The sequence below is a fragment of the Nematocida minor genome (genome assembly GCF_024244105.1).
Source record: "Nematocida minor strain JUm1510 chromosome Unknown 7794, whole genome shotgun sequence".
Lineage (NCBI taxonomy): Eukaryota > Fungi > Microsporidia > Nematocida > Nematocida minor.
This window is the reverse complement of record NW_026250389.1, coordinates 1-22,178: the sequence shown is the minus strand read 5'-3', so window position 1 is coordinate 22,178 and position 22,178 is coordinate 1. Positions and strand designations below refer to the sequence as shown.

Below are 22,178 nucleotides of genomic sequence, written 5' to 3'. Positions count from 1 at the left end.
CAAGCAACTAAAACTAAACTATTTATTATCTACTCTACTTTAGCACAGATAGCTGCTTTCATCTGTTTATTACTAAATGTACATAGCGTACTATGTCTGTCTTTATGTTCAAAGCATTCTCTAGTTCTGTGGCATATTCTGTGGCTCACCAGAGAATAAAGCCGTTCCAATGGCCCCCAGGCCCAGAAGAGCTCCAAGAGTGGTGAACATCCACGGGGCGAAGAGGAATACTGCTATAAACAGCGCTACTATTATAATGATAACGTAGTACACTTTGTGTGATTTCTGCGGCATGTAAAATTTTTCTTGAATTGAATTTAATATATGTCTCCGAGCCCCCTTCTTCTCCTTTAAATACTATAAAAAATTTTACTCTGGATTTTATGACTTCTGCAGTAAAGTCCGAGCAAAGCAACAGAAGTGTTTTAGTGCAGTTCATTCTTATCTACTTCTTTATACATATTGTCATCTACTCTTCGCATAACTACAGAGAGACACTGGCTAAGGAGGTGTTCAAGATATCCTCGCAAGACTATTCGTTCATTGAAATGATCAGTGTAATTAAGCTCGCTGGCTCTATTACTTCTACCTATATATCACAGAGATACGTGCGGCCGCTGGTGGTTACTTTTATAGCCACTTCCATCTTCATTCTCTCTCTCGTTGTTCTGATTAACAATGTCATAGAGAATAAGTACGCCAACTTACTCCTGGGGTGTCTTCACATAGTAGCAGACTCGGCCATTCTTCCTACGATAGATGCCGAGTGTCTGACCCTTCTGAATAACAGGGGAATAAGCCAGAAGTTCAGCAAAATAAGAGTGTTCAGCACGATTGGGCACAGCATAACGTATCTCATAAACATGTTCATACAGAGGACGTTCCAAGACACAAAGATGGGCAGGAGCATTCTCATAAGCACCCTTTCATTTGGAATTGTCACGATAGCCTGCCTAGCCAACACTCTATTCACAATATCGTATACATCGGAAAAAGAGGACAGCAAGATGGTGCACTCTGATGATAAAGTACAGTCAAAATCAAAAATATCTCAGAAAAGTTTTAAGAGCGAGAATGAGAACGCATTCGAGAAAGTACTTTCTACCTTTAAGCTGTTCAGAGTGGATTATGTTATTATACTGGCAGCAGCAGTGGGCAGTGGAATATCCAGGTCCTCTCTGCAGTCGTATCTCAGCGAGTACCTCAGAAACACGCGCGCCTCCTCCGACGAAGGATACATTTACTTCACGCGAACACTCTGCGAGCTGTTTGTGTGGAGCGTAGTTATTTGGCTGGGAGACAGAGTGAGCCTTGAAGCGCTGTTCCCTGTGGCCATAGGCCTGGGGGCAGTCAGAGCTCTTTTCTACTCCATCAGCCCCTCGAATGAAATCATTCGCTGGATACTTCCGTACATAGCAGAGATGTTTAAGTCAGCATACAGCGCACTGTTTATATACGTATGCACTAAGTTAGCCCATAAGTATGCAGGAAGCAACCAAAAGACCCTTTCCCAGGGCGTGTTCACGGGATTCTACAGCGGATTGTCTCCGTTCCTTGCAGGACTTCTGAGCTACCACGTATTCTCCGTCTCCAAAAACAGCGACTTCCAAGATAAAGAGAAACTCTTCAGAATAGCAGGGTGCATTGGCCTGGGAGCCACTGCGCTTTCGTTTGTCTTGTACCTCAGAAGCATAAGAAACAGAAAAGTAGCCATATAAACTTATTAATAAACACAGTATTTGGGCTATTTCTTATCACTATTCACTTTAATAAGAGGCAGAAGAGAAAAACTAGATTGTAGAAAGAAGATCCACTAGAGCGCAGAGCAAGTTGAACAGCAGCAGAGAGCCCAAACGTTTCACCGAATCTAAGATAACCCGAGAACAGACAAAGGAATAAATAAAAAAAACAGAACAAGCCAAAAATGAACAGAGTGCGAGTGAAAAAGAGCCATTACAGTCACGGATAGAATAAAAAACACGAACAGAGTGTGCTTCTGAGTCATAGATAGAGAAATGCCTATTCTTAGACTTTTATCACTTTTTAATATCCTAGTAGCATGGGCTGCGCATGAAAGTGTTTACGCTTTCAATTGACCACAGTAAAATTGGCTCTATAGCTAGTAAACAGCACAGAACTGCATAAAAACTACGCAGACTCTTAATAGAATAACAGTGGAGTGCCAACCTCTGCAAACAAAAACACAAAATGTCATTTCATCCCGTTTAGTAAACAGCAAACAAACAATAGCTAAAATATTATACTCTATTTATTACTAATACAACAATTATCTAAGATAGTCTCTTCTATTTCTTAATTAAATTTTTATATTCTCTTGCTTCTCTCCTTTAAGTGCTCTTCTATCCTGTTTCTTATCTGTCTTTTGTGTTTCTCTTCTGACGTGCAGGATCTTTTTCCTTTTTTGTACTGCGTAATGCTCTGTCTCCCCCTTTTTTGGCTACTTTTCTCTTTTCTTCTGCTGAGGACCCCCTGCACCATTTTCTGAAAAATAAAAAAAGAATGGAATATTGGCTTTGGAATATCAAAACTATCTTTGTTTATTTATTTTGAATCTCTTCCAGAGATCAATCTATAATAAATAATGTCTTGGGTTGAATCTTAAAGTATTTGTGATTTATAAACACAATGACGGAGAGAACAGGACGAGAAACAGATAATCAAATGAACAGTATCAATGAATATTCTGAAGAGATAAATGATGGCCAGGAGGCAGCGGACTATTCAATAGATGATTACACAAATAGCACTATCTACAGCAAGAACTACAGCCACCCGCACAGCACAGAGTACGCCTTCTCCAATGAATACAGCAGACAGAGCGATCTATGGACTGAGCCCCCAGAGAGATACGAGGAGTACGAACATTCTAACCCAGCGAGCGCCCAGTGGCAGTGGGACGAGAGACACGAAGAGCACATGCACCAGTGGCCAAAAAAAGAGAAGAAAGGAAAAAAAGAAGAGCAGAGCGCAAGAAAAAAAAGCAAATTTCGAGTGTGCACTAACTGCGGAACAACCACCACGCCTGCCTGGCGCAGAAGCACGAGCAATAAGATACTCCTGTGCAACGCCTGCGGGCTGTACCAGAGGCTCCACGGAAGCGACAGACCATTCAGCGTAACACCAGAGGGAAAAACAAAAGCCATTAAGAATAATATTGAGAAGGGAGTGTGCAGGGGATGCGGCGTGTCCCAGACACCGCTGTGGAAGAGAGGACACAATAACGAATGGCTGTGCAGCTCGTGTGGCTTGCTGTATACAAAGAGAAGCAGAGGAGAAGAGTACAGACAGGAGTGGCCAGAGTATGCGCAGGACACAGCGTGGAAGTACAACAGCGAATACCAGGAGTACTCTGACTGGCCAAAGGAGAGAGAGAGCAGTGTACAATACGCATACGATGAAAAGGATTCAGAAGAGAGCTACTTTGGCAATGACAGGTTTAGAGAATATTCAGGATACTACAGTCAGGAGAAACAATAAATAGTAAATACTATTGTAAGATAAGGCATGCGTGTTTTTATATCTAGTGGCCCAATTGGGAGATCTTTTGTCCATAACTGGTACTTTTATTTTAAAATTATCTGATAAGCTGATCAATGTGTTTATCTTAGCTTTTATCGGTTAGAGAGATAGGCAGCCAGTTGGCTGAAGCTGGGCAGTGAATATTTAATATGCACTAAAGCAGCAGAATTATCCTATGCATTACATAAGCTATTCTGTGTTAGAAATTAATTATGCAGAAAGTGTGCGACATGCATCCTCCTCAGGTTGTAAGGAGCGAGTTTTTGAGCGCAATAGGAAGCCCTGCGCTAGAAAAAATAGATATCAAGCTGGGAAAGCATGTGGAAAGCAGAGATCTATCAGATAGCATCGCCTGGAGGGCAGTTAGAGGACTCAGGATGATAGCGGACACTATCTTCTACAAGAGATACGTGCATCGCGCCATCGTATTGGAGACCGTGGCCGCCATTCCCGGGATGGTAGGGGGGATAATTCGCCATTTAAGGTCGCTGAGGAACATGGAGGATGATGAGAACATTCGCGTACTGCTGGCTGAAGCGGAGAATGAAAGAATGCACCTGATGACGTGGATGGAGGTCGCTAAGCCTCTGCTCATTGAAAGACTAATCGTGCTGGGGCTGCAGGGAGTGTTTTTTAACGCATATTTACTGGTGTATGTGGTATCTCCAAAAACTGCGCACAGGTTCGTAGGGTATTTGGAAGAAGAAGCAGTGGTCTCGTACACGGAGATGATATCAGAAATAAAGTCCGGGGTAATTGCAAATGTCGATGCCCCGGAGATAGCCAAGAAGTACTGGAACTTGAAGGAGGATGCAAAGCTTCTCGACGTGACCTTAGCTATTAGAGCAGATGAAGCCATGCACAGAGACACAAACCACGACATAGCCAATGAGATAGCAGAGGGAATAGAGTAGCACAGGATTAGCAAAACTGCATAGTAGATCTCTATTGCAAATTAAAGTGGAATAGCTATTAATCCATTCTGCTGTGAAATTAAATTTTTATTCGGATTTTATTTAGTTTACACAGTGTTCTATACTTCGATGGTTTACTTAAATTTTTATGAGCTGCTGTCTGTGCTCCTAGCGCACTTTTAGCACAATCTCAGCTCAAGGGTGTCAAAGACATTGCAGATTTTGTCTTAGTTTTCCATTCAAAACAAACACGCAATATAAGTATATCTATTCTATGCACTTTTACAGTTCTGTTTTTGTGTCTTATTTGTCTTATAATGGTAGTTTGAGTAGGAATAGAGCTATAAATAACGGTAATTACCATCAGTAAAATGCAGTCTTTTTTGATATCCTAGATACTTCATATGATGGATCTAATTACTCGTAGTAGTATAGTAATGCTATCTGTCCATGCATTCGTAAGCCTCTCACTTGCTAAAATGACAGATGAGGTTTCTGTGTCAATTTCTCTGTAGCTTTTTTGTAAAAACTACCATAAGAGATGCTGGAACTATAAGAGAGCAATGAAGATGAAGTAAATATTTGCTACTTAGAGCTAATGCTACTACTGCAAACAAATCATTATTTTTTGTTTGTTATTGTTTTTAAACGCTGTAATTTACGGGATAAAGGGGGTTTATTTGCTATTGGCCTATGAGAATGTTTTTTGTAATTATCCCCAATGCGTGTTTATTAGTTGATTTGTGGGTTCTGCTGAACAAGTATTAAATTACCTCCTTTACTCCGTAAGAAAATGAGTGCATACTCTACACTTAAAGAGAAACTATTGAACGCAAAGTACTGGATACTTAGATACTCAACAGAAGAAGTGTTTGCCAGGAAGATCCTTTCCAACCAAAAGACAGACTCCATCAAAGACATTGGGTTTCTTATCTCTGCCTCTTTTATGGACAGTAAAATTCTGAACATTGCTCTGAAGATCGCGTTTAAACGGCTGGGCGTGTGCGAGACTATCTTGTTTTCCAAGCACATACAGTACTACAAGTCGCTAGTGTTCCTGCAGAAGGTGTGCATGGAGAGCTCTTTAGCCAAGAGAGAAGTAAAGAAAAACCACAAAAAAATACTCCCGTTCATATTCTACACCAAAAGCTGCTGCAACTTGGACATGAGCATAAGAATCGCATCAATTGCCATACTAAAACAGATAAACAAAGAGCTAGTAGCATCGGATCCATCGCACAACACTTTCATTACCTGTGTGTCTAATACGTACATCGAAGCAGATGAGTGCACAGACAATGAAATATTAGAAGAGTGCTAATTAATACCAAAACATAGATCTATCTGTCCAAAAGTGGAAATGCCTAGCTTTTCTTTGCTAAATATCAACTGAAATTGAAACTATACCATGTGAAGAACTCTTCCATTTTCGCACTCTCGGGTTATAAGAGAAGAGAATAAAAACAATCCAGGAAGCAGCCAACAAAAAAAGAAACATAAATCATAATTACGAACGGTTTAGAAAGTGTCCAATCCGCCAATGTTCGGTGTGATTCTGTGTGTTATATAGTCTACGTTCTCCAATCTGCTTATGTCTTCTCTATTTCTAAAAATAGCAGTAATACTTATTGTGCACTTTGTTTTTGCGCAGTGCAATGAAGATGTGGTAAGCATCAGGATGGATGGCGTGGATCTCGTAGCATCTAATGATAAGACCATAGATTCCTGCCAAAACATACAGGTAGTATACGCTAAAAATAAGAAGAGACCAAATGATCCGCTGCTGGCTGTATTGGGATACATGATATACATAGACGAAACAGTGTGCAGGATTTCTGGAATAAAAAATAAGAAAGATAGGCTCACAGGCTTAGACATCCTACTGGAGAAGAAGAATGGAAAGCCAGGCTCAATAAAAGCAGAAATAGACTGTAAGGGACCGAATAGCGGCGCGCATCTTGTTCTGAAGCAAATAACAACACCGAGCAGCCTGCTTTCTAAAGACGGGAAACAGAAGGCATTTATTATATTTGTAGCAAAGTCTCCATCTTAGAAAAACTAGACGACTAAAAATAAAAATATTTCAATACACATTTTATTATTTTACTAAGCCTACTATTTGCATTATCCAACACATAGTAAAACAAAAAGTAGGATGAATTCAGTAGCCATTGGAAATAATTTTATCTGTGTTGTTTATTCTTTTGCAGCTAGTGGCAGAATAAGAGAAACAACTAGCCAATAGGCGTAGAAACACAGATCATAATGAAGACAGAAGTTTAGAAACTAGCCAATTAAGTGGTGCTGCCAGTGATTATGTGCATTATATAGTGTAGTGTGCTGCAGTCTGTGCATATGCTATTGTTTAAGATAGCTTTAGTGTTTTTCTGCTTTGTCTGTGCGTTCTGTAAGGGAGCAGTGGAGATCGTGCACTCGAAAATTAACGGAAGTCAGTTTGTCATAGAAAAGCCTAGAGACGCAGAGTCGTACATTTCCACAGCCACTTTCATATATCAAGAGAGAGACCATCCAGACTCTGAGCTGAAAGGGCTTGTTGGGAGCGTAATATTTGTATTTGATAGAATAATCAGATTCGAGTACGAAATAGGATGCAACAGCAAGCCAATAGGGTTGGCCATAGAGATAAAAAAGAGAAACAAGGAAAGGGGCGTAATAAAGTGCCAAATGAGCATGAAGAGCGAAAATGAAGGAAGTTTTATTTTTGTAAAAGAAATAGAAACAAGAGACTTTCTAGGGGCAGACACAGAGCAAAGAGCCTTTGCAATATTCTCTGTAAGATCGAAAGCATAGTGAATATTTTAAATAAATGTTAGCTCTTGTAAACGTTCTTCAATAGCTGATGTTTCTTGCGCTGAGCTAAAGCACTCAAAGAGCATTCTGCTTTAAATTAAAATTGTAGCTATTGTTTGTTTAAGATACAAATATTTACAGGATCAGAAAACAAGCTTTTCTTGTTGTGTTTATTATCTGTTTGAGATCAATAAACAAACCTCTAGCTTAAATACAGCTCAGAAGGTGGCTTCAATATGAAGATTCAAAGAACAAAATATAGTGCGAATTTCAGTGCTGCGAGCATGCTAGTGCTTTTCGAAATGCTTTTACAATTGCATCAAGTATCAGCAAGTGGAGAGAAAGCTATAGACTGTGCCGAGCCTAGCACTAGTAGAGATAGCAGCAATGCGAATTCTAGATCAAACAATAGCCCTTCAATAGGAGAAGCTGTCAAAAGACAAGCAAAGAAAGCTGTTGGGGCTGTTAAAACAAAAGCAGAAGGACTTTTAACAATTGCACAATTAAAAGTAGCAGAACAAGCAAAAAAAACTAGCGGAAAAATAGAGCAGCTTGGTCAGAATTTCGAAGAAAAGGCAATGAAAAGAATGAGAGCTAGCAAAGATAAAAATGAAGGTCCTAAGAGCTCCAATGAAAATGCAGATGAAGCAGGCATAGATTTCAAAGAAAACATGAAGGAATTTGGTAGAGTCTGCAAAGAAGCAGCGGATAAATTTGGTGAAAGCTGTAGAGAAGCTGCAGATAAGTTTGGCGAAAGCTGTAAAAAAGCAGCGGATAAGTTTGGTAAAAGTTTTAAAGAAACAGCGGATAAGTTTGGTAGAAGCTGTAAAGTAAAGGCCAAGAAAGTGCTGAGATCTAACGAAAATACAAGTACAGCTGTTCTAAATTTCGAAGAAAATAAAGAGGAAGCTGCCGAGAATTTCAAAGAAGATGGAAATAAGGCTGCTACAGATTCTAAAGCAAAAGAAACAAAAAGGCTGAAAAAATATAGAGAAAAAGCAAAAAAAGTATATGAAAATTGCAGAGAAAAAGTAGAGGAAGGACTCGAAAAAACAGGAGAACATGCAGAGAAACTTGGTGAGAGTTGTAAAAAACGCATAAAGAAAGGAGGCAGGTTTTTCAAACGAAAATCAAAAAAGATAGTAAAACCTTTAAAAAACAAGGTAGTAGATTTACTGAGAGGCAAGCAAGAAGTGAACGGCACAGACCAATTGGACACAATGCAGTTTGTCTCTGAAAGTTCGATTTATAAGAAAAGCTCCTGTGATGCATTGAATGAAGATGCTGATGATGTAAGATTGAGCACTATGTTTGATTCAGAATCTGAGAATAATTTATTGACTGATAACAATAGCCATGTAAAGCAGAAATTCTGCACTGGATATAAGTCAATACCTGAGAACAATCATTAAATTTGTTGCACTATAGTCCATTCTACTTTTTAATTTTCGTTTTATTGCTTGAGATTTTTACAAGTTCTTCTGCCATTGCTACTGAATATTTATTTAAATGTGTCTAGGGCCTCCCTGTTTTTTCACTGGAGAAATTGGATGCGTGAAGCGCACCTTTTCCTGCTCTGCCGGCTGTTCTTGGCTGCTTTTTCTATTCTGTGCGGGCTCATGTGTGTTTGTTTTGCTCAAAAGAGCGCTAGTGTTTTTGATACTGGCCAGCTCATTCTCTATTTTTTTGTATAGCGATTGCATAAATCGTGTATTTGTGGATATTTCTTCTATGTCTTGTTTTAGAACATTCACTGTCTCTTCTAGGCTCCTCTGTTCTTTCAGGATCTTGTTTATATTGGCCTGACTGTTCACATTTCCATCTATTTTTGATGGTGTTGTGTCTGCTGCCAGAGCTCTATCTGGCAATATGACTAGATCATTAACGGATTTATCGATAAAATATTTTAGCGGAGTGCTCGACTGCATGACACGGGCTAGCCAGGTGCTTAGCTGAAAGGTCAGCATGCACACAGTGCACTTTCTTTCCACCCGGTGCTTCTGTCCATGGCCTATTGTTTTATTCCCGCAGTGCGGGCACGGAATATCCAAATAGAATGTTGGAATGTTTTCATTATTTTTTAATTTGTTGTAGTTGAGCTCAGCAGCATTGGTGGCTTCTTTTATGTACGAAACATTCTCTTCCTTTCTTTTCTTTAGAGAACGCGAGAGGCTTATTCCATCTCTGATCATTTCTCCGCTTGAGCTCTCTTTGGGCTCTGTCGGCTCGCAGTGATCTCTGCTGTCTTTCTCGAGCATAAAAGAGAAAAGCAGAAGAAATAAAAAGAAAGAAAAAATCATCCAGATGCAGCCTATTGAATGTCCATTGTCTGGACAGGATGTAGATTCATTCCACTTTTCCAGCATGTCTCACAGAGATTGCAGCTATTTAGATAGATGAAAATATGCTCTCTATATTGCTAGCAAGTGATAGAAGAGATAGGTTAGAGCATCTATTGGGCTACTTATACTTTTGGCTATCTAAAGATAAAAAGTTTACTTTTTGACAGTTTTTTTTGTTTTGACACAGTCTTCTATTTACCGATGATTGTAGACCATGTAGTGTCTTGTAAATAGCGGTCTAAATCTCTCTTAATTGCGCCTTAATGGGAGATTAGGCTGTTCTATCTGCGAATCAAAAAAAGTAAAATTATAAAATCAAAAGCACAGAAGGCTCCTACGATGCGCATACTAAAACTACTGCTACTATTGAAGATGGTAAAAGCCAGTGGAAGTGAATTTAACGAGTCCTCAGCAACAGAAGGAGTTTCGGTAGAGTTCAAAGACTCTTCTATGAGCTCATCTGCAGGAGCGCCAATCAGTATATCCAGCAGCCAAGAAGTAGGAAACCCATCACATGCATTGCAACCTGAAACGGTGCCGGAGTCAAAAAGTGGGCGGATTACCAGATCTTTAATTTTTCCGTACTCAAAGGCCGATATACGGAGAAGAAAGATTAATAGACTAAAGAAAAATGCTATAAAAAGAGCAAAAAAGCTAAGTAATAAAGTCACTAGAGGAAAGGTAGGCAATGGAAGCTTGGGTGTAAATGAGCCAAGTGGTGAAGCTGTTACTAGGAAACTAAAAAAACGTGATATAGTTTCAGAGGAAAATGAGCCAAGTGGTGAAGCTGATATGGATGATGAACTAGAAGGTAGTGAAAATCCAGCTGAAGATGAGGATAAAAATGATTTAAATCTTTCTGCTGAGAAAAGAGAGGAAAGTGTTGAGCCCAGACAAAATGATCCTAGTCCTTCTATAGAAGAAAGAAGCAATGGTAATTCTTCTGCAGTTGAACAAGAAAATAAACTTAATTCTAAGACTCCCAAGGAAGATGCTGAAAAAGAAGAAAAAACAGAGGATATTCTGCCCTCTAAGCCAAATGATTCTTTAGAAGAAGAACAGCCTGCTCTTTCTAGCGCAATTAATTCAGAGTTTATATTTGGCAACAGTTCGAACATATTCACACAGGGAGGAAGCTCATCTAGCGGAAAAGTGCACCAGTCATCGTGCAACATCACAAGAAAAACAAAACTTCTGAAAAAGTTTAAGCATGTGGACAGGAATGAAAGAGCGTACTTCTACCTAGACAAAAATGACGAAATCGAGGCTGTAAGCATCAATGAAATGCTTGAAGCCCTGGGGTATTGCGGCACTCCGGAAAAATCAGACAGCGAAGGATCGATTAAAAGCACATTGGAAGGCCTGATTAATGTAACAGAAGAGCTGGATGACCTAGCTGATCTTTTATGCGATAGGAGCATCTTCATATGTCTTCCCAAGACAAAAAAGGTGTTCAGAGCTATTCTTAAGAAAACCCTTACAACAAGCGAAATAGTCCTTAAGTTTGTGAACAAGATAGGAAGATCTTTGCAGGATACAAAATCCAAAAGAACAGAAAGGCACCGTAAGTGAAAGTTACTGCACTCGGCAGAGAACATTTCATCTACAATGTACAGCATGCAATAAATCAAATTTTGCTCTATTCTAGCGTCTTAAAAAGAGGATAGCTCGAGAAGTAATTGGAAGACAGTTTATTAAATTCTGTACTTGCTAAAGTACTTTTTAATGGACTAGGCCATGCTATCACATAGGAGTGCATTGGTCTTTCAGTGGCTATTTATTCCGTTATTTCATCTTTCCTTTTTGGGCTGTGCTGTGTTTATTCGTTATTAGAGCTGTAGCTAGCTGGATAGCTCAGTGAGTATGGCGGTATAATACGCAGTTATTCTACTCAGCAAATCTTTTTCTGTTTTAATCTGAGCAAGCTCTCCAACATCCTCCAGAGCTTTGTTCTGTGTTATTTGCAGTATCTTTGCTCTTTCTTCGTTTAGGAGATCCAGGTGCTTCTGGACTCCTGCGATTCCTTTTGTCTTTACCTCGTGTTCTATCTCCTGGAAATGGTCGCTGATTCTCTCAACAATGGTTTCCATCGTGTCTTCGTAGTCTGTGGTTTCTGTTGCAAGGTCTCTTTCTAGGTATAGATCATTCACTTCGTTTTTCAGGCTGTAAAGCTCGCTTTCCATCTGGTGTTTCTGCGTCTTGATGGTGTTCAGGTTGCTTCTGATCATGTCCAGCAGCTCCAGTATGCTTAGATCAGAGACATGCTTGTCAATAATATTCAGCAGTATTTCGATCTTTTTTTCAGACTCGGTCTCTACCTCCAGCTCTTGCTTCAGCTTTTCAATTGAAATTATAACCGCAGAAGGAGAGTCCAGGTTTTTTGCGGTGCCTTTGTAGTTTCCGCTGTTTTTGCCTATGATCTCCTCCAGGCCTTGGACAAGAACATTCAGACACGCCAGCTCGTCTTCGGGGCCTGTGGCATTCTTGTGTTTCAGCACTAAATACGTGTCCTCCACGAGAGACTTGAGCTCTTCTTCCTCCAGCAAGGAAATTTGTTCTCGAATGGTGTTTCTCTTCAGAGAATACTTTGGCACAAACTCGTGCTGGCCGTTCTCTTTTCTTCGGAGTATCTCCTCCTTCAGGTCTTCGCACACTTCATTAAACTGCTGGTCGTTGAAAAAGAACACTTTTTCTATTGCCTCCTTCTTCTGTCCCTCAATTGGCGGCTGCACGTGCCCCTCAAGGAATTCTTCAAATAAAAGGCGTCTTTCGTTAATTTCTTCAGGTAAGGGTCCTTCGTACATGCAAATACTGAGACTTAGACATTTATACCACAATAAACAAACAAATAAAAACACACCAATCAAAACACTCAGTTTGCAGAGTGAAAATCCATGGACATCACAAATGCATTTGCAAAGCAGAATGTCTAGACATTTTATGCTCTGTGGATAGGAAAAGACGCAGAAACCAGCTGATTTGCATACCTGCACAGCTTATCTGTCTTTGCATTCGATGGATGGGAATTTTTCAATTTTTATTTCTCCCGCTTTTGCTGCTATTTGAGCTGATTTTTCTGCCATTCTTTTTATGGGTGGAAGTATAAAGAAAGATGCACCGTACGTCTCCAGAACTATCAGAAAAAGACTGAACGCAATGGAAATAACTAAACTATCGGAGATACAGGAGAAAAGCATTCCGTACGCACTGGAGGGCCACGATCTTCTGGGCATTGCAAACACGGGGTCTGGGAAAACACTGGCATTTCTCATACCAGCAGCTGAAATGCTCAGAAAAGAGAAAAACGTTGCAACTCCCAAAGTGCTGATCATATCGCCAACAAGAGAGCTGGCCCTGCAGACGTCTCGCGTATCGCAGAAGCTGTTCGCTGATTATCCAGAAATTAAAACAGTTTTGCTCATAGGGGGAAATAAAAAATCCGAAGAACTTGCAGAAATAGAGAAAGGCTGTGCCATCGTTGTAAGCACCCCTGGAAGACTGCTAGACCATTTGAGAACAGGGCTTCTTCTGAACAAGATAAAACTGGCTGTTTTAGACGAATCAGACCGAATTTTAGACATTGGGTTTGAAAAAGATATGCTGAATATTCTCTCCTATCTCCCGAAAAAAAGACAGACACTGATGTTCAGCGCAACAAATACTGATAACGTACTGTGCAGATCGTGGCTATCCAACAAGTACAAAAAAGTACACGTTAAGATAGATGACAAAATAACAGCAGAAGGGCTGAAGCAGTCTTTTGTGATGTGCCCAGAGGACATGAGATTCTCTCTTCTTTTTTCATTTCTGAAGCGAACAGACGGGAAAATAATAGTGTTCTTTTCGACCTGTGCATCTGTTATGTTCCACGGTGAGCTTTTCTCTCTCCTTGGATTTAATGCAGGAATGCTGCACAGCGGAGTGAAGCAGGACAGAAGAGCCAGAGTATTTGACGAGTTTTGTGAGGGAAAGATCAAAATACTTTTCAGCACAGATGTTGCAGCAAGGGGTCTAGACATTCCAGGAGTAAGATGGATTGTGCAGTATGACCCTCCCACAGACCCTAAGGAGTATATACACCGAGTGGGAAGAACGGCCAGAGCGGGGGCAGAGGGTGAGGCTCTTTTGTTTCTTCTTCCGCATGAAAAAGTGTTTATTAAATATCTGGAGAAGTTGGGCGTAGAAGTTGATGAGCTGGAATACAAGATGCCAAAGGACATAACAGAGCACTACATAAAAACAATCAGCTCCAACTATTATCTGGAAAAGGGAGCTAAAGAAGCACTGAGAGGATATCTGCAGGCATACTCAGGACACAAGCTGAAAAGAGTGTTTGACGCCTCAAAGATAGAGCTAAACAAAATCGCAAGGTCATTTGGCCTGTCATCAATGCCAAAAATAGATTTAACAATATGCGCTCGGAGTAAATAGGACGGCAGATAAATAAACAACTAGATATATTACAGATTGTGTGGTTATATGCTGATATAGAATAAAGAGTGTACACTCTTTTGACAAGATACACTTTTTATTTTTATCTCTACTTCTTTAGTTTTCTTATTCTTGAGCTGCTCTCTAAATATTGTTTAGTGTAGACTTTTTGGCAAAAGTTTATGCGTAGCTTATACAGAGAGAAAGCGTATCATCCAAACAATTAATCAAACAAATACGAAGAGTGGCTTTTAAAGTTGGTTTGTATGTTAATTTAATTATTTCTACATCTCAGAGACAGATCTTTGCTAGTGCGTGTCTGCCGAGACACAGAACAGCTATTCCTTTGATTTCATTTTTTTTATCTTTTCAAACATGTAGTTAACTTTATGGTCTAGCGGTATTTGTCCTTTTTTTGTGCGCTGCTGGAGCTTCTTTCTCCATCCTTCTTTCTTCTGCTGTTTCTCCTGTCTTTCTTTTTTGGCTTTTTCTATTTCTCTGGCTCTTTCTTCTTTTTTCAGCAAGTTCTCTTTGTGCAGTTTCTCTAAGATTGACGCTTTCTTTGTCTTTCCTCTTTCCTCTTTTTTGTACTCGATGTTTGCCATTTTCATTGCTTTTTCCCTCTCCTCCTCTTTTCTCCGCATCTCGCTCTCTTCATTTTTCTCTTTTATGTATACTCTTCTGCTTTTCCATGCCATAGCTAAATTTTCTCAGAATTATTTGTCTGTTATTCAGTTTTTAAGTAGCAGCGCAAAGACCCAAACAGAAGCTACTGTGTGCTTATCTTCTGTATCCACGACTTCTCAACAGTGTCTCTTACTCTGTTGTTATATTTCAGCTTGTTGTTGAGGTACAGCTCTGATGCCTCTGAGTTGGCAGGCGAGTCCGTGTTTGGATCATTTAGCAGAGACTGTATGCAGAGAAGAACTTGTCCTATCCCGTATGCCGAGTTCCATCTGTTCTTCAGTATGTCAAGGCACAGCTCGCCGTTTGGGTACACATTTGGATGGAATATTTCCGTTATAAAAGACACTTCTGGTGGGTGCTGTGGGTACGACTCTGTAAATTGTATTTTCAGCTCAAAAACCCCCTCTTCAAAAGGGGTGTCTTCTGGCCCGAATATTATAGCTCTCCAGTCCATTATGTCTTCCTTGCTTGGCACTGCTAGAATGTTATCCAGCGGGTCTTCCAGAAGCTTTTTCATATCTCTCATTATCTTTCTTTTGGTGGGTGTTGACATGTAAAAATACTTTCATTTTTTGAAATAATATAGTAGTGGAATAAAATCCAGAAGTGAAAATTTTTCTCTTTCTCTTCTATCCCTAATAAACCATCCATTTTTCACTAGAAGTGCACTTCACTTTAACTTTCTGTAGTATTCAGTGGTAGATTAGGAAGAACCGCTTGAAAACTTTTCGCTTATGAGTTTGATTTGATTTTATTTATCTGAATAATTTGTTCAATGAAATATTATTCTTTATTCGCTTTGTATTTCTAACTGCGGGCTGAATATGCACAGACCATTCTTTGATGTGGCAATGATGACATCATCGCTTATAAACTCAAAGTCCTTGTAGTAGGACTGCCCCTGGTGCACAAAACTCAAGTACTTGTGATACTCCCACTCTTCTGTTTCTTCGTATGCCATATCCCAGATGACCACTTCGCAGCTTGAAGCAGACGCAAAGATCTCGTTAGAGCTAAACTGAACATGGCTGATGGGAGACTGGTGGAAGCGAATCTCTTCCAAAATCTGTTCATTTCGCATGTCGATCAAGCGAAGTGCTCCTTCGTCGTCTCCTGCGAGGATTAGATTCTCTCCATTGTATGCGATTGAATTTATGTCCACTGGCAGAGTAAGATATCTTTTAGAGTCTTTGCACCTGAAATCTACGAGGTCAAGTGACTGTGTGGCTGCAAACACTTCATTTTCTGAGACTCCTGCCACAGAATAGATGCACGAGCCGTCTACACTGAATTTTTCAAGAGAGCTATTTTCTATATTGGCTTGCAAGACTACTTCGTTTCCATCTCCGTAGAAAAGCGAAGTTTTGTAAGTGGAGAGGCCGTATCCTCCATTTATCTCTCTATTTATTATGGGCTTCAACTGGCTGTCGTATACATGCAGCGATCTATCAGTGATTGCGTACACTTTTCCGTTTGACGCTCTTATTCTGTTGACCTGCGAGGGTGTGTGAACTGCTGCTGATTTTCTAACTGAATTGCTGCTTTTGGATCCTAGACTAGCCTGTAGCTCAACAATCTGCGAGCAGTTTTTCTCATCTGTCTGCTCAATCAGTATCTTTCCATCTTCTTCTCCCATGCACACAGTCAAAGACGGCCACTCTAACTGAATTTCTTCGCGTATTTTGTAAATGCTCTCCATCTGCAGATTCATTTCCTCTGGCTCTTTCAGGGCTTCGTACTTCTCTCCAGACGATTCTTCTTCCGACGATAAATCAGCGTCTGCCTGAGACTCCTTCTCTGCGTTACTTGCAAATTCTTTATTGTTTCTTCTATTTTCTTTGCGTGCCATAAAACTTTTGCGCGTTGGTAAGATAAAAATAACTAATTGTTCATAAAATTTCTGTAGCCCAAGAGCTGCTATCTTATACCGCCGTCCTATCATACAATGCTCTGTTTTTAAATTCATCTGTACTTTCTTTCCAAACTTGAAAATCTCTTGCTAAGAAATCGCTCTCAAATAAGAAACATCGCACGCATTAAAATAATTTAGCTGCCATTCTGGGACTACTTCGAGAATAAATGGAGTAAGGAATATACTGCGCTATTTAGATGGCTCTCTAATATTCTCAGCAGTTCTGCTTTTATATGTTTGAATTATGTATTTTTATTTGTTTTTCTGCTTGTATAGCATAAAATTAATCTTGCTGCAGTGTTCTTCTTCTGATGCTTGTATGTGAATACAGTGCACAGTTAATTCTATTCAAGCAATTCTTGTGCTGTTCCTTATCCACCTACTGGCTAGATAAAACCATTCAGCTAACAAATTCAAACTGTCTAAAAAACTCGTCTACTTTACACTTCGGTAGACAGCATTAAAATAAAAACCTCGAGAAAAATCAGATATGAAGCACTGTGCCTTGCTTTGCCACTGATTTTAGCGTATAGAAGATGCAAACAGTCTCTTCTGAAGACCATCACTTTAGCAAATATTCATTAGCATCTCTAACTCTTTTCTGTGCCGGGTTGATTTTATGTTCTTGCAGAAAAAGCTGTACAGCACCTTTATGAACTCAAGATTCTCTGAGATAAGAGCGCGCTCCTCGGAGGTGAACGAGTGCCCTTTTTTCTTGCGGATTATCGTAAGAATCTTCTCCATTCGCCATCCATTTATGCTGTTTATCTCCACAGGCTCTGTCTCTTCGTCAATGTTGTCTATTTTCAGCTTATTTTGTATGGTCGATATTGCAAACTTGAAACTCTCTGCATATTCAAATGTCTCCCAATCTATTTCCTCGTCTGCTCTGATCTCTGACCTCACTGGGGTAAATACGAACATCTTGTCCAGCAGATAGCTATCTGTTTTGTCGAACAGAACGAGCAGCCACTGCAGCGCAACGGGCACATCGCTGCTCTTATCTAAGATATGGCCCACTATCTCGCTGATAGCTACATTTTCACTGTTATGTTCAGATCTGCACTCTTCCGTCTCTGTGCCACAGCTGCCCGTACAGGAGCCACCATGCTCATCTGATGGCAAATTGCCATTATGCGCGCTCTCATCATTGCTGTGATCATTGCTGCTGTAAACATTCTGTGCTGTTTCATCTGTAGAGTTTGCTGTGCCTTCCTCCAGCCTCTGTGCCTCTATTGAGCTTTCAGGCACGCAAACTATCTCGTCCTGGCTTAGCCCTGAGATGTGTATGCTCACTGCATTGTGGTATATGTCTGAAACCACATCTTCGATCGACTCAAACACACTGGGCACGCATATTGTCGAAACAGTGCCCATGGCCAAACCTGAAATGTAGTCCAAAGTGATGCAGCCCTTTGAGAAAAGAGCGTACAGATTGTCAGGTATTCTTTTTCCAAAAATAACACCTATATCGTACGGAGCGGGCACTGCACTGGACAGATGCACGAGCTCGCTGTTCTCGCTCAGCACAGGATGAAAGTCCACTGTGCACTTAGCAGCCTGGTAGAGTTTCAGGTACTTATCTTCTGCTGCACCGAGCTCTTTCTGTTTTCTCAGCGTGTTTAGCACTCCCCCCGCATTCTTGTACTTCGCAATCAGAATGTTCAGGTCAAACACCATGCTAAACTCTGGCACGGTGGGGCAGTACTCGCATCCAAGAAGCAGAAAGATCTCTCGGGCCTTGTGTGCTGGAGATATCGCAAAGTCGTTGCAGATGGCAGAGTAGAATGCACACCAAATTTTAGCAACTTTTTTCTTGCTGCTGTTTGCGCCAAAGTCAAAGTCAAGGATGAGCTTCTCTCCTCCGCTGAAGAGGAAGTAGTCGGTTGCTCCAAAGAACATTCTGATGTACGACTTTTTCGCCATGTATGCGCCCTGTCCTGCTGCCAAGTACGGAGCATTGATTATTTCCACCTTATGCTGAGATAAGAGTGCGTTGATGGCTTTTTTTACTTCTTCGTATCCAAATGCCATGCTCCACGCTTTTTGCTCTGCCTCTGTGTTTTTTTCCAAGTGGTGCTTCCACCCGAGCTGAATGGCCTCTTTTCTCTTCTCTTCTGGCCCCTTGCGGACTTCCAGCTTCGGGGACATTCCGTTCCAGATCCACACTATCTTGCACTCGATCTGCTCCATGCTCTCAACCAGCGCACGGACGTACGAGAGTATCTCTTTGTTGAACCCGTCAAAAAGCACGTTCTTGTTTTTCACAGTTGGCGAGTATTTTCGTACAAACCACGCTCCGTCAATTCCAATGGTGCTTTTTTTCAGGATGTCTAAATCGTATTTTTGAATAAGCTGTCTTTTTCCAAGCTCCTTCTCAAAGTTTCGTAGTGGCATATTTTAAAATAAATGAAAGTATTTGATACTCAGAATAAAATTGCATGGAAGAGAGAGGAATATCAAAAAAGATAATAGTAGTAGGAGATGGAGGGTGTGGAAAGACGTGTCTGCTCATTAAATACACAGAGAACAGGTTTGAGAAGGCGCACACCGTCACAGTCTTTGAAAACAAGACAGTTCCGTACTTGGACAGGGTCACAGGAAAAACATACTCCCTTGACCTGTGGGACACAGCAGGACAGGATGACTTTGACCGTATAAGGAAATTGTGCTACATTGACACCAATCTCATTCTCATATGCTTCTCGCTGGATAAGCCAGAGTCCTTCAAAAACATAGAGGGAAGATGGAAGGAAGAGGTAGACCATTTTTGCAAGGACACTCCGAGAATTCTTGTCGGGCTCAAGGCAGATCTGAGGAAGACATCGAGCGAAGAGCTGATTTCTGAGCAGAAGGCGCTGCAGCTGACGAAGAGCGTGTCTGCGAGGTACTACATAGAATGCTCTGCTGCAACAGGAGAAAATGTAGACGCTGTTTTTGACTCGGCAATGGACATACTTCTCAACAGGTCGAAAAAGAAGAAAGAAAAAGGGCCGTCATGCAAGACCTCGTGAAGAAGGCGATATTATAATAAAGGGCAACTATTTGCTTATTTTAGTGCAGGCTAGTTGAAGAGCTTCGTAGGTATACGTTTATATGCTGGGAGCAGTTTAAATTTTATTTGAAAAAACCAGAGAATCTGTCTTCATATTTTGCTCATTTTTATTCTTTTTAGTATGGACGTAAAGAAGAGTGAGATTTCCGTCCTAATAAAAGAGATGAAGTACGACGAAATAGTGGAGCACTTGGAGGCAACAAGAGAGCAAAAAACAGTAGCCCTTATGAAAATGGACAGATTTAAAGAGGCCCTGAAGTACTGCTACAACAACACTTTTGAGAAAGCGTACTGTTTTTACAGGATAGGAAAGTACAAGTGCGCGCTGAAGACAGCAGGAAAGAAGAAGGGGAGTGCATGGATTTCTCTTAGATCGCAGATATACTACAAACTCGACAGACATCTCGACGCGATCAAGGAAATTGGAAAATTAAAAGAGATAAAAGGCCCTGTGCTTGTCAACTATGCGGCAAATGTGGCTCTAGCCATTGCAGAAAACAAAGCAGAGGCAGATAGCACGAAAGGAAAAGAAATGGCAACTGTTTTGGAGAAAATTAAAAACGAAAAAATAGACATTCAGGGAGAAGTGCTGTACAATCTAGCATTCTCCTACCTGCCCGATCGGAGAAAGGTACTTAATAAGCTCAAAGAGATAGACACCCCCGACAGAGACCACAGGGAGCTTGTGCAGGCGCAGATCCACAATATCCAAGACATGCAGAAGGAGATATCACCAAGCATTCTTAACAGAAGCAACAAAGCCATCCACCGGTACAACACAGAAGCCATTCAGTCGCCGTGTCTGCTCGAAAGCATGAAACAGTTCCAGAAGAACACATACTACCAGAACAAGATAAAGCAGTACAGCCAGACAAAAGATGTGCCAGAACTCTGCAACATCATCGATGATTTGAAGCAAAATAACACAAAGCCAATCATCAGGCTGATCAGCAGGCTGAACAGGAAGAACGCCCTCCATCTGAAGAAGGTTCTAAAAGATGAAAAAATACTCAGCAATGGCCTAAACAGGATAGTTATAAAGAAGAAGTAAATCCAACAATAAATCTCATTTTACATTCTCGGGCTATATTCTGTCTAGCAATGACAGTTACTAAAAGTGCACTGACCTCCTCATTTTCTGATTTTTAAAAGTGCAGAGAAGAAAGCGGTAGATTGCAGAGCAGTTCATCTCTGTGCTGAGCAGCCACTAGTTACTAATCAGTGAGGCTGTTTGTGTTATTCTTTTTGATATTTTTAATGTTTGTTTCTGTGGATATTATTAATATAATTAATGCTTTGTATTTTTAATTTTTTATGTTAAGTGGATTGTTTCTTATTTCAGTCTCCTCTACCCTTGTGTGGTTCGGAACTCGTGTGCCCCAGTACAGCACAGTAAAGAAAGAAAGCATGTCAATGGACGACGCAAAAATGTTTCCTGTTTTGGGATCTGTTATACTTGTCAGTCTTTTCTGTGCTCTGAGATATCTCCCCAAAAACATGATAAACACGCTGTTCAGAGCAATCTTTTCAATGACAGGAACGGTTTCTCTGTACAAGATATTTAAAATGGTGCATGAGCACTTCACAGGCCCTGCAAAAACAGAGGCGGACAAGAAAAAGAAAGATCTCGAGAGTAAGCCAAAGGCAGAGAAGGACGGAAAAGCCGCAAAAAAAGAAGAAAAAGAGTCCAAAAAGACAGAAGACTCTTCCAAGCCAGAAAATGCAGCCACTTCATCGGTCTTTGACATGGCTTCTCTGAAATCAGACATTATCGAAGCATACAGCGAAGTAAAAGAGGCCATAAACTCTCAGTTTGAAGAGCTCAAGTATCTCCCGTACGGCTGTCTGTTTGTGCTCTCTCTGGCAGTTAATCTGTGGTACTTCAAAACAAAAAGCATCATGTCGTCAAACATTCTCGCATGCGCTTTCTCCATTATGGGAATACAAGAGATCAGGCCAGACTCGACAAAGACCGTGCTTGTGCTCCTTGGGCTTCTCTTTGTATACGACATATTCTGGGTGTTCTGCACGCCTGTGATGCTGGGAGTGGCAAAGGGCCTGGACATTCCCATTAAGATAGTGTATCCGTTTGCGAAAAAGGGAGGAAGCATGATCGGCCTGGGAGACATTGTCATTCCCGGCCTGTTCCTTGCCCTTGCAAGAGAATTTGCCCACAAAAACAGCTCTCCTTTTGTGTTTTTTGGAGGCTTTGTGGGGTATGTTTTGGCGCTCATCATTACCTTTGCGGTTGTGATAATGTTCAAGGCCGGACAGCCAGCTCTTCTTTACATATGCCCGCTGATTGTTGCAGGGAGCATGGCAGGCGCGCTGTTCCACAAGAAAACAAAGCAATTCATTGATTACAAGTCAGAATAAAATCATATCTTATAGGTCTAGTGCATTTTTTGCCTGTTTTGGTAATATATCTCGCAGATAATTGATCTTGCAATTTTTCAGTTGTATTTGGAAAGCCACAGAATGTCCTC

General features: G+C 40.7%; 19 protein-coding genes across 19 annotated transcripts; 12 read left to right on the top strand and 7 right to left on the bottom strand.

Moving 5' to 3' along the window:
* Window positions 1-383: 383 nt before the first annotated feature.
* Window positions 384-1,718, top strand: NEMIN01_1412 (uncharacterized protein; the record flags this gene model as incomplete). The annotated part of the gene is made up of 1 exon (XM_051477354.1): window positions 384-1,718. The coding sequence occupies one exon, from the start codon at window positions 384-386 to the stop codon at window positions 1,716-1,718; it is 1,335 nt and encodes a 444-aa protein (XP_051333314.1).
* A 607-nt stretch (window positions 1,719-2,325) lies between these two features.
* Window positions 2,326-2,499, bottom strand: NEMIN01_1392 (uncharacterized protein; the record flags this gene model as incomplete). Its single annotated transcript, XM_051477334.1, has 1 exon — window positions 2,326-2,499. One exon carries the CDS (start codon window positions 2,497-2,499, stop codon window positions 2,326-2,328), a length of 174 nt encoding a protein of 57 aa, XP_051333294.1.
* A 147-nt stretch (window positions 2,500-2,646) lies between these two features.
* Window positions 2,647-3,498, top strand: NEMIN01_1411 (uncharacterized protein; the record flags this gene model as incomplete). The annotated part of the gene is made up of 1 exon (XM_051477353.1): window positions 2,647-3,498. The coding sequence occupies one exon, from the start codon at window positions 2,647-2,649 to the stop codon at window positions 3,496-3,498; it is 852 nt and encodes a 283-aa protein (XP_051333313.1).
* A 254-nt stretch (window positions 3,499-3,752) lies between these two features.
* Window positions 3,753-4,454, top strand: NEMIN01_1410 (ubiquinol oxidase; the record flags this gene model as incomplete). Its single annotated transcript, XM_051477352.1, has 1 exon — window positions 3,753-4,454. The coding sequence occupies one exon, from the start codon at window positions 3,753-3,755 to the stop codon at window positions 4,452-4,454; it is 702 nt and encodes a 233-aa protein (XP_051333312.1).
* A 793-nt stretch (window positions 4,455-5,247) lies between these two features.
* Window positions 5,248-5,775, top strand: NEMIN01_1409 (uncharacterized protein; the record flags this gene model as incomplete). The annotated part of the gene is made up of 1 exon (XM_051477351.1): window positions 5,248-5,775. The coding sequence occupies one exon, from the start codon at window positions 5,248-5,250 to the stop codon at window positions 5,773-5,775; it is 528 nt and encodes a 175-aa protein (XP_051333311.1).
* A 270-nt stretch (window positions 5,776-6,045) lies between these two features.
* On the top strand, window positions 6,046-6,507 carry NEMIN01_1408 (uncharacterized protein; the record flags this gene model as incomplete). Its single annotated transcript, XM_051477350.1, has 1 exon — window positions 6,046-6,507. One exon carries the CDS (start codon window positions 6,046-6,048, stop codon window positions 6,505-6,507), a length of 462 nt encoding a protein of 153 aa, XP_051333310.1.
* A 302-nt stretch (window positions 6,508-6,809) lies between these two features.
* On the top strand, window positions 6,810-7,265 carry NEMIN01_1407 (uncharacterized protein; the record flags this gene model as incomplete). The annotated part of the gene is made up of 1 exon (XM_051477349.1): window positions 6,810-7,265. One exon carries the CDS (start codon window positions 6,810-6,812, stop codon window positions 7,263-7,265), a length of 456 nt encoding a protein of 151 aa, XP_051333309.1.
* A 284-nt stretch (window positions 7,266-7,549) lies between these two features.
* On the top strand, window positions 7,550-8,677 carry NEMIN01_1406 (uncharacterized protein; the record flags this gene model as incomplete). Its single annotated transcript, XM_051477348.1, has 1 exon — window positions 7,550-8,677. The coding sequence occupies one exon, from the start codon at window positions 7,550-7,552 to the stop codon at window positions 8,675-8,677; it is 1,128 nt and encodes a 375-aa protein (XP_051333308.1).
* A 93-nt stretch (window positions 8,678-8,770) lies between these two features.
* Window positions 8,771-9,523, bottom strand: NEMIN01_1405 (uncharacterized protein; the record flags this gene model as incomplete). The annotated part of the gene is made up of 1 exon (XM_051477347.1): window positions 8,771-9,523. The coding sequence occupies one exon, from the start codon at window positions 9,521-9,523 to the stop codon at window positions 8,771-8,773; it is 753 nt and encodes a 250-aa protein (XP_051333307.1).
* Window positions 9,524-9,946: 423 nt separating this feature from the next.
* Window positions 9,947-11,179, top strand: NEMIN01_1404 (uncharacterized protein; the record flags this gene model as incomplete). The annotated part of the gene is made up of 1 exon (XM_051477346.1): window positions 9,947-11,179. The coding sequence occupies one exon, from the start codon at window positions 9,947-9,949 to the stop codon at window positions 11,177-11,179; it is 1,233 nt and encodes a 410-aa protein (XP_051333306.1).
* Window positions 11,180-11,448: 269 nt separating this feature from the next.
* NEMIN01_1403 (uncharacterized protein) lies at window positions 11,449-12,411 on the bottom strand (the record flags this gene model as incomplete). Its single annotated transcript, XM_051477345.1, has 1 exon — window positions 11,449-12,411. The coding sequence occupies one exon, from the start codon at window positions 12,409-12,411 to the stop codon at window positions 11,449-11,451; it is 963 nt and encodes a 320-aa protein (XP_051333305.1).
* A 286-nt stretch (window positions 12,412-12,697) lies between these two features.
* Window positions 12,698-14,038, top strand: NEMIN01_1402 (ATP-dependent RNA helicase DDX18/HAS1; the record flags this gene model as incomplete). The annotated part of the gene is made up of 1 exon (XM_051477344.1): window positions 12,698-14,038. The coding sequence occupies one exon, from the start codon at window positions 12,698-12,700 to the stop codon at window positions 14,036-14,038; it is 1,341 nt and encodes a 446-aa protein (XP_051333304.1).
* A 338-nt stretch (window positions 14,039-14,376) lies between these two features.
* On the bottom strand, window positions 14,377-14,736 carry NEMIN01_1401 (uncharacterized protein; the record flags this gene model as incomplete). The annotated part of the gene is made up of 1 exon (XM_051477343.1): window positions 14,377-14,736. One exon carries the CDS (start codon window positions 14,734-14,736, stop codon window positions 14,377-14,379), a length of 360 nt encoding a protein of 119 aa, XP_051333303.1.
* A 71-nt stretch (window positions 14,737-14,807) lies between these two features.
* NEMIN01_1400 (ubiquitin-conjugating enzyme E2 A) lies at window positions 14,808-15,278 on the bottom strand (the record flags this gene model as incomplete). Its single annotated transcript, XM_051477342.1, has 1 exon — window positions 14,808-15,278. The coding sequence occupies one exon, from the start codon at window positions 15,276-15,278 to the stop codon at window positions 14,808-14,810; it is 471 nt and encodes a 156-aa protein (XP_051333302.1).
* A 237-nt stretch (window positions 15,279-15,515) lies between these two features.
* NEMIN01_1399 (ribosome assembly protein RRB1) lies at window positions 15,516-16,574 on the bottom strand (the record flags this gene model as incomplete). The annotated part of the gene is made up of 1 exon (XM_051477341.1): window positions 15,516-16,574. One exon carries the CDS (start codon window positions 16,572-16,574, stop codon window positions 15,516-15,518), a length of 1,059 nt encoding a protein of 352 aa, XP_051333301.1.
* Window positions 16,575-17,204: 630 nt separating this feature from the next.
* NEMIN01_1398 (uncharacterized protein) lies at window positions 17,205-19,034 on the bottom strand (the record flags this gene model as incomplete). Its single annotated transcript, XM_051477340.1, has 1 exon — window positions 17,205-19,034. The coding sequence occupies one exon, from the start codon at window positions 19,032-19,034 to the stop codon at window positions 17,205-17,207; it is 1,830 nt and encodes a 609-aa protein (XP_051333300.1).
* Window positions 19,035-19,078: 44 nt separating this feature from the next.
* Window positions 19,079-19,651, top strand: NEMIN01_1397 (Ras-like protein gene family, member A; the record flags this gene model as incomplete). The annotated part of the gene is made up of 1 exon (XM_051477339.1): window positions 19,079-19,651. The coding sequence occupies one exon, from the start codon at window positions 19,079-19,081 to the stop codon at window positions 19,649-19,651; it is 573 nt and encodes a 190-aa protein (XP_051333299.1).
* Window positions 19,652-19,813: 162 nt separating this feature from the next.
* On the top strand, window positions 19,814-20,743 carry NEMIN01_1396 (uncharacterized protein; the record flags this gene model as incomplete). Its single annotated transcript, XM_051477338.1, has 1 exon — window positions 19,814-20,743. One exon carries the CDS (start codon window positions 19,814-19,816, stop codon window positions 20,741-20,743), a length of 930 nt encoding a protein of 309 aa, XP_051333298.1.
* Window positions 20,744-21,006: 263 nt separating this feature from the next.
* On the top strand, window positions 21,007-22,068 carry NEMIN01_1395 (minor histocompatibility antigen H13; the record flags this gene model as incomplete). The annotated part of the gene is made up of 1 exon (XM_051477337.1): window positions 21,007-22,068. One exon carries the CDS (start codon window positions 21,007-21,009, stop codon window positions 22,066-22,068), a length of 1,062 nt encoding a protein of 353 aa, XP_051333297.1.
* Between the last annotated feature and the right edge of the window lie 110 nt (window positions 22,069-22,178).